Raw genomic sequence first — 8523 nt, 5'->3', positions numbered from 1 at the left:
GCCGCCCCTGCGGCGGCCGAGCTTCCAAAGCCGCTACTGCCGGTTCCCCGGGCCACACGAAGGTTCCGCGTGCTCCCGAAAAGCAACTGCTTGCCTTAGAGATCCACAGGTCGAGGAACGGCTCGGTAAGCACCAAAGGCAACTACAGTTTCTCTGAAGAAGGATAAGGCTGGAGCGGACACCAACTGCAAGCCTACCACAAGATCAGGTCTCCAAAAGTCTCGTTTCCGTGCCGGGGCTGCATCCGGCTGCTCACCTGACCCTTTTGCAAGGAATATTGCTTTGACTTCAGGAAGAGAGACGTGGATGCTCGCACCACACGCCGTCGCAGGGAGGAAGCCTGGACCCTGAACTGATGGACTAGAACAAGCATTCACCTCACGCTTCAGTCAGACTGATTCGAGATCGTAGACAAAATAAAAAAAGCAGTATTGTATCTATGTATACATGTATATATTTATATAATATATATACACACACACTCATATAGAGCCAGCTTTCCTACAAGTCAGCAGGTACAAATTACCGTCAAGAGCATTCGGATGTGTATTTTAATATTCTACCAATGTAAAAACATAATGGTGACGTGGCAACACGCATCAATAAATAGAGATCAAAAAAAAGAAGAAAAAGCAAGAAGTTAAAAAAGATGAAATTAAATACAGATTCTAGCTGTGGATTTAAAATCAGAACTATCGGAGAATGTGGCATCCTGCAAGTTAAAACTGCAGTTAAAAAAGAAAGTATTACAAAATAAACCAGTAGCCTGTTACAGTTCACATTATAAACCCTGGTGTCCTTTTCCTGTATGCACCTTAGGAAAGGGAAGCCTGCTCAAATCAAGAGCCAAGGAGGGATGGGGAGAGAGAAAACCCAACCAAACACACTTTCACAGTGGCCACTTCCCAAAAAGTCCCTTAACATCCATCTACCAGCTGGGCCCCTGCCCCTGCCAAGGATTTTGTTCGTCCGCTCTTCTCTGCTGAAGCTGGGAGCCGGCCCGAGACACGGGAAGCAGGAGCTCCGGCTGGGCAAAGGGGATGCCTCAGCAGAGCTGACCACTGCTGTTTGTGCATGTGTGTGTATTATATTATATATCACTCGCTCGGGCAAGACTTTTCCCACATGAAGCTGCAGATTTCCTCATCACTAGCACTGATTTTTAAGATGAAAGGCTTCCGCTAGCGGTTCAAGCCTTAGACACACGGCAAACCCTCCCCCCCACCCCATGGCAACCTATTTTCCTACCACGTCGCCTGCTCCCCATGCCGAGCCAGGGCAGTTCTTCAGATAACCTGGGATATGGATTTGCTGACAAGAAACGCTGAGCTCTGTTGAATGACCCCTGCTAAGCTCCCGACCAAATTCAAGCTGTGCACTACATCAAAGTCCAAAACTTCACTTAAAAAGAAAATAAAAAAAGAGGGGAAAAAAAAAAAAAAGAACTTCAGCAGAGAATGAAGTTTGGGGTTTGTTTTGTTTTTTTCCTTCTTTCTGTTGTGGAAGGGGGTATGAGGCAAGAGTCCTGGTTCTGAAGTACACAACAGCAAACTTCCAACATGAAGAGATTGTCACGGGGAGACATTGGTGTGTTGTATTGCTCCGCTTTCCCTCCTCCCCCCACCTAGTCCCCTGCCCCGGACACCCTGCAGAGTGAGAATACAATGAAACTGGTTTGTATTTATAGATATTTTACAAGGTTAAATAAGAACAACAATAATAATAATAAAAAATTGAACACTAGAATGAACAGGTTGGTTGGTTTGTTGTTTTGTTGGATTTTTTTTTTCCTCTTTTTAATTTTCTTTCCAAATGTGACCAGTGTTGCTGAGCAAGACTCAAATTACTGGTGATTTTTCCTGTGCAGCTGGCTGCTTGGTACTGGTTCAGGTGGAGTTGGAGGCTGATGCTGTAGCTACACTATTGGTCTGAACTCGTTCTCCTGCGTTAACATCTGCAAACAACAGACGAGAAGGGGAGAGAGAAAAAACAACCAGCATTACCCTCCAAAACAGAGACAAATTGGAAACAACAGCTATGACATTCTCCACATGGGGAAACCCACAATTCCCACCAAGATGGTGTTTGGTTAGGATGCTCTCCTGACTTCAGGGTGTGCAGATGGAACAATCCAATCTGGGGAAAGGGGGAAGATGGTCTTTAAGCAGGATAAGGGCAACCTGGAGGGCTGAGGGCTGGGCTCCAGCAGGCTTTGCAGTTTGTAACACGGGCTGTGCAGAGAGAAGTCGCCCGTGTTACATCCCGGAACTGTAACTGCACGACAAGGCACAGAGACACGGCCAAAGCCTACACAGTGAGTGTCTGTGGTCACTACAAGGTTTCACACTGGTGCTGAAGTTTCACATGTTAGTCCTTCTTATAAAATCTGCCTGTTAGTTGTGTGAATGAGCGCAGACAAGGAACGTGACAAGCCCGCTCCCCTGTCAGAAACAGCTGGTGTGCCAATGTGCAATTCATGCACTTGTTGCCTCAGAAAGTCTTTCAAGTCTGCTGCTGTACTCTGTGTTGCTCAACCCAAGTTGGATCTGCCACCCTCTGAACTGCTGAAGCAGATTAACATCAAGGCCTGAAGCCAGTAATGAGGTTTATGCAAGCACATGACATGTTAGAGGATTGGATCTCTGCAGTAAATGCTTCCAACACCTCTTCTCAGGGAGGGACAGTGCTTTACAGAGAGACAAGTCACAGGATCAAGGGCATGTGTCAAAGTGCCTTCTAAGAAAACAGAGGTTTTGCAAAGAAATACCAAAAGGAAATTCATTGTAACTGTGTTCTCATAGGCTGCATGCATCAGGTATTTCCTCTTAAAAAAATATTCCTAGTATTAGAAAAGTTGGTAGGGGAAAAAAACGCACCAATTTCACCTGGAACCATTCCATATAATATCTAACTAGCCAGGTCACAAAGACTGTGAGATACTAATAGGTAAGTGGGTGAACACCTAAACGCATAAAATACAGGATGGGAAAAAGATATTAAATGAGGTTTTCCCCAAGAGACCATCATGCATTTCGCCCACTTAATTTAAGTAAGGTTAACTGCAAAGCTATTGATACTGCAACAGGAAAAAACATCAGAAAGACTTATTATCTCGGTACAGAAGAGGGCAGACTGGGCAAACAGTGTATTCGAAAAGACACATGGAAAGGGTTTATAAAAAGAAAGAACAGATTTGGTGACCTCAGCCTGAAGGGCCGTGTGAGTAGCAGGAATACTAAACATGACAAAATGCTCTGGTGGGTGGTGCGTGTGGAGTAACATTTCTCCATCACGGAGGAGCTCGCGAGGCAACGCGGCTGGGCAATGCTCTACAGCCACGCTGACCTGACCACAGCCATGACCAAAGGCAATGAACTGATGAACCATGGACTGCTTTGGGTTGGAAGGGACCTTAAAGGACATCCAGTTCCAACTTCCCTGCCACGGCCAGGGACACCTCCCACTACAGCAGATTTCTCAAAGCCCCATCCAGCCTGGCCTTAAACACTTCTAGGAGCAGCCACAACTTTTCTGGGCAACCTGTGCCAGTGCCTCACCACTCTCACAGTGAAGAATTTCTTCCTAATATCTAATTTTAACCTACCCTGTTGCAGTGTGAACCCATTTCTCCCTGTCCTATCCCTTCATGCCCTTGTAAAAAGTCCCTCTCTGGCTCTCCTGTAGGCCCCTTTTAGGTCCTGGAAGTTTGCTATGTGGTCTTCCCAGGGTCTATTCTTCTCCAGGCTGAACAGCCTCAACTCTCACCTGGAGAGGTGAGAGGCTCCAGGCCCTGATAACCACCTTCCTCGCTCCAGCAGGTTCACATCCTTATGCTGGTGGCCCCAGAGCTGGGCACAGCACTTCAGGTGGGGTGTCACAGACCAGAGTCAAGGGGCAGAATCACCTCTACTGACCTGCTGCCCATGCTGCTTTTGATACAGGCCAGGATACATTTGGCTTTCTGGACTGGAACTGCACGTTATCAACTCATGTCCAACCTTTCATCAACCAATACCCCCAAATCCTCCTCAGGCCTGCTCTGAATCCATTCTCTGCCCAGCCTGTATTTGTGCCTGGGGTGCCTTGACCCAGGGGCAGGACCTTGCTCTTGGTCCTGTTGAACTCGGTGAGTTTTGCACAGGTCCCCCTCAAGCCTGCCAAGGTCCCTCTGGATGGCGTTCCCTCCCTCCAGCCTGTCAACCACACCGCACAGGCCGGCCAGAAATGGGCAGCACTTTCTGAGTCACAAATAAAGTAACATCGACAACAGTGACAAAAATAGAAAATCAAACAATCAGCAGCATCCAGAAACACAACTGACAAGTGGGAAGAGAGGGTGATGCCTATTTGAAAAGGAAATGCTGCAAGGAATGTGTGGGAAGAAAGACAAATCATCCTGTGGGCAGAGGATGCCAGATGACTGCCCTGGGAGTTTCTCATTCCCTTTCATCTCACCCCAAATTAATTGCATCCCCTCCCTCACAAAGGAATGACCACCATAGCAAAAAAAAAGCTCATGCAATTAAAGCACCAAGGCAGCATGACGACAGTACCAATGTTACGTGGGAAGCTGGCCTTGCAGGAGAGAGACGCCCTCCTACGTGGAGAATTTTCCTGAAGGAGCAATTCCCAAATCCCACATGCATGCAGACCAAAAAAGACCACAGAAATCAAAAGTGACCCAGCCAGCCAGATAATAGTTTCCACACTTTAAACTCTCACTATGCCTGTTGTAGATTAATTTTCAAGTATGGATAAACTGCAGTTAACGCAACATCTGCTGGCAGTGCCTGATGCAAGCAGTCCAGCTGGAGTCTATACTGTTGGCAGAGGACTTCTCTGTATGTGTACAAAAAGTGCTTGTATTTCATTTGCTGAAATGAAATGCGTCTTTTGATCTCCATTTCCTGAAGACAGCAGAGGCTGAAATTGTTATCATTATATTGCTACTACATAGATATAAAGAAAAAAAGAGGAGGGGATGGAGCTACTTCATGTAACATATGCTCCTTTTCTATCATCACTGTAACAGGGGAGTTCCTGAGAAATATATATGCCACATGTTAAAAGAAAATAAATCAGGTGATGCAGGCCAAGAACATTTTCTTGGGGCTTTTCAAAACAATATATATATATAAAGTCCCCCCAGGCTGGGACAGAGTGCAGAGCAAGCTAAGGCTGCTCAGGCTCCCAGTCTGCAAGAAAATGCAGTATTTTAACATTTCATCTCATTTGTTGACTCTGCATCAACAGGACATTTGAGGAACAAAGAGGGACTTGTTCCAGCACCTCTTTACTGAAGCACCAGAAAAAGAGCACAACTGGAATATGAGGTTCTCTGGACATTCACTTCTCACCATGAAAAATCAGTATTTGGGCATAAGAGAAGGAAATCCAGGCCCTCAGCAATGCTGACAGAGGACAGCAAAGCCCTGCTGGGGAGCACAGCTAGGAGCTGGCATGCAGCTTTGTGGCACAGGACAGACAAGTGCCCGGCTCGAGTTCAGGGCAGCCTCTTTGCCTGAACCACTGCCTGACACCTCTTCCTGTGCAGGCAAAGAAGTGTCATCAGGGTTTAAATGCCAGCTGCTTCCCAAAGTTCTTTCGAACAGAGGGCAAAAGCATCTCTCATCATTATAGAGAACTTCCTCCAATTCAGCTTTTCCCTCTAATGAGTGCCTCAGCTTTCTTGGAGGGGACGTGACACTCCTTAAAAACCTCCTGGAAGGGAAAGACAGGGCTACAGTTCAGAGAGCGACAGAGACGCCAGCTCAGTCTGAGAAAGCCCATTAGCACTGATGACAGCATTAGCTGGGTGCATTTGTAATGCTGACAGGTTGTGCTGCTCATCTGCAAAGATAGAGAAACAAAGCTACCACCGGCCTGGGAATCCTCACAGGAGAGCAGAGGAGACAAGTGGAAGAAGGAGGAAAGCCTGGTTTTCCTATTGTGCCTGCCTATGGACGTAGAAATCCAGGCTCTGAGCAAAACTGGCAGAATGTGCAAGTTTTACTTCTCTTGTCATGGATTCATCCCCGTTCTGAGCCTGTGGAAGCCTGAGAGAATTGCTTGCCCGTCACCTGTCTTCTCCTGTTTAAGGAATTAAAGTTTTCCAAAATTCCTTCAATGGGAATACCACAAATGCACTAAATCTTATTTCATGGAGCACTGTGGTGTTTTTCAATGATGACACACGGCAGGTAACACCACCTCTAATCTGTTTTGTTGCTGAAAGTTCAGGCACACCATTGCATTTGGGATTACATGGGATCAACACAGCAGGATGCCTAAGATGATGACCCCAGAATCCCTGCTGGTACAACTTCCCTGCAGATGGCAATTATGCTCTTCCCATCTTAATGCTGACTAACAGAGAGGTAGCTACGGCTGCTGGCTGATTCAGGAAGAAAAAGGTAGTCACGCAAGCAGATATGCATTCAGCCTGGTGTGCACGCTCCCCTCTCAGATGCTGTGGCTGCACCGCTATGAAACCATCCTCTTCCTCCTCCAGCCATCCCCAGGAATATGACTCCACTGGCATTTTTAATCAATGGCCAGTATAATTCACAGAAAGCTAGCACATCATTTCAAGCAGGGGCCAAAAAATCTCATCTTTCTTTTTCTCCACTTTGCTTTAGACATGCCACTATGTCAAAGAATTTATCATAAATGTTTAGGAGAATTTACTAATGCCAGAGCAGCAAGGCTACCTACTCCCAGTGCAAAGTCAGGTTCCATTAGTAGAGCAAATACAGCTTTCTGCCTCAAGAGAAGAGGAAATTTACAACAAATGTGTTTTTTTAACACTGCTTGCTAGAGAGAGGCACAAGTTACACACTAATAATGTGAATTACAGTTACATATTTGCTCTTCCCTTTATTGCTTTGAGAGCTACATTTTGCTGCATCATCACCACTCAGAAAAGCAGTTTCTGAACTTGTACTGCTTAGTCACACAAGCAAACATTTTGCAGAGAAGTCTCCTGCCTATCAGGATATTCTGGGTTAGGTGGGAGATTTATTCCCACACTGCTTTAGCAGTTACTGAGGAACTCAACATCTACAGCTCTGGGAGGTGCAGGGGGTACAAGAGAAAGAAGGGACGCCTTGTATGAAAATTGCTTGCTATGTGTTGCACCAGCATACAAGGCACAACAGATTAAAATAACATCAACAGAACCTAATCCTAAACATCGTAACTCTGATGACATTCCCACCACCAGCTGTGAGAAACCCACGTGAGTAAGAAGCAACCAACTGCAGAAATCCAAAGCTGTCCAATACTGAACTTAATTTCACATTTTCTTTCCAATCAACAAGGATATTATTTTTGGTTTTGAACCACAAATAGAAGGTCATATCCCACCTCAGTGCAGTGCTTGCAAACAGAAGCTTTAAAAACGTTGACACCAATAATATGGGGTAGGTTAGGGTCTTTTGGCTTTGGCTGGTTTTTCTTTTTTTTTTTTTTTTTTTTAAAACTTCATACTTAGGACTTGGCCTAATGCATTTTCCTCCTATATGAGCCCTTGAAAAGTGCTGAGCGAAAACAGATTTCTTAGCCCCATTAATTCCTCAAGACTTGTGTCTTGGCAGAGAGAACTCCTTAAAAGGCATGAAGGGGACATTAAGTGAAAGAGTATTTTTCAGACAGGCTTCAAATAATTTTCCATGTTTGTATTTTGTAGTTTTTTAATCACTTTTACTACTTTATCTGTTTTCTCACTTGTTGTTGAGCAACAGATGCACATAAGAGGGAAACAGAGAACATGACTATTTGCAAACCACCACCAAGTGTATGAAACAAACATACTAAATTTGAAAGCAGCAGTTTTGCTGTCTCCTAAATTCAGAGCACATAAATGGTACAAGTTGTGTCTGTTATCTACTGCTACTGCAATTTCAGAGATAAGTCTCATCTTTCAAACCTGGATGCATCTGTCCCAGAGTATGAAAATGCTCTCTACACAGCACTGGCTGGGCCAAGTGCATCAAATATCAGGTAACTGTCCAGCACATCAACCAGCAAATGCTTTCCTGCATGTTTCAAGAGCAGCTTTTTAATCAGGTCTTCTCTTTATCAGCTATCCTACACCAAGGAAGTGTCCTGCACTACAAAACGGATGACAGCCCTTGTTGGCTGGTGCTGACGTGCACGCAGGACATGTGGAAGCACACCTGTTTTGCAGGCTGCCTTTGGTTGCCCAAGCCCCCAGACAGCCTCTGGTGTGCTGACTCAGGATTGACTCAGAGGAAGAATGCCATGTACTGAATCACCTCTGCCACATGCTGCAGCACCTGGGAATTTCTTTGTGAGTCTCCCAACTGGTATTACCAGGCTTTTAAGCTTTCACTGGAAACAGAATACAATATGGAGTGGCTAAAGGCCAACAGTGAGATTTTAAAAGGTTTCTGACAGAAACTTGAGAGAGCAGGGAGGCAAACAAAGAATTCACTCATTGCTGGCCAAAACCCAAAAGCATCTGCTGTGTGCCTGAAGATGACACAAGCAAACTCAGCAGGA

General features: G+C 45.4%; 1 protein-coding gene across 1 annotated transcript in view; it reads right to left on the bottom strand.

The window, feature by feature from the left end:
• Nucleotides 1–431: 431 nt before the first annotated feature.
• GSK3B (glycogen synthase kinase 3 beta) overlaps nt 432–8523 on the bottom strand; it is a gene marked incomplete at its 5' end in the record, with an annotated part of 91018 nt that continues 82926 nt past the window's right edge. Inside the window, one exon of the mRNA XM_017731895.1 lies at nt 432–1954. Within this exon, the coding sequence (XP_017587384.1) occupies nt 1887–1954 (68 nt within the window). The remainder of the gene's footprint in view (nt 1955–8523) is intronic.

This window comes from Corvus brachyrhynchos, unplaced genomic scaffold (assembly GCF_000691975.1).
Source record: "Corvus brachyrhynchos isolate BGI_N302 unplaced genomic scaffold, ASM69197v1 scaffold3, whole genome shotgun sequence".
Taxonomy (NCBI): Eukaryota; Metazoa; Chordata; class Aves; order Passeriformes; family Corvidae; genus Corvus; species Corvus brachyrhynchos.
The sequence above is the reverse complement of the archived record's forward strand: the minus strand, read 5'-3'. Positions and strand labels throughout refer to the sequence as shown.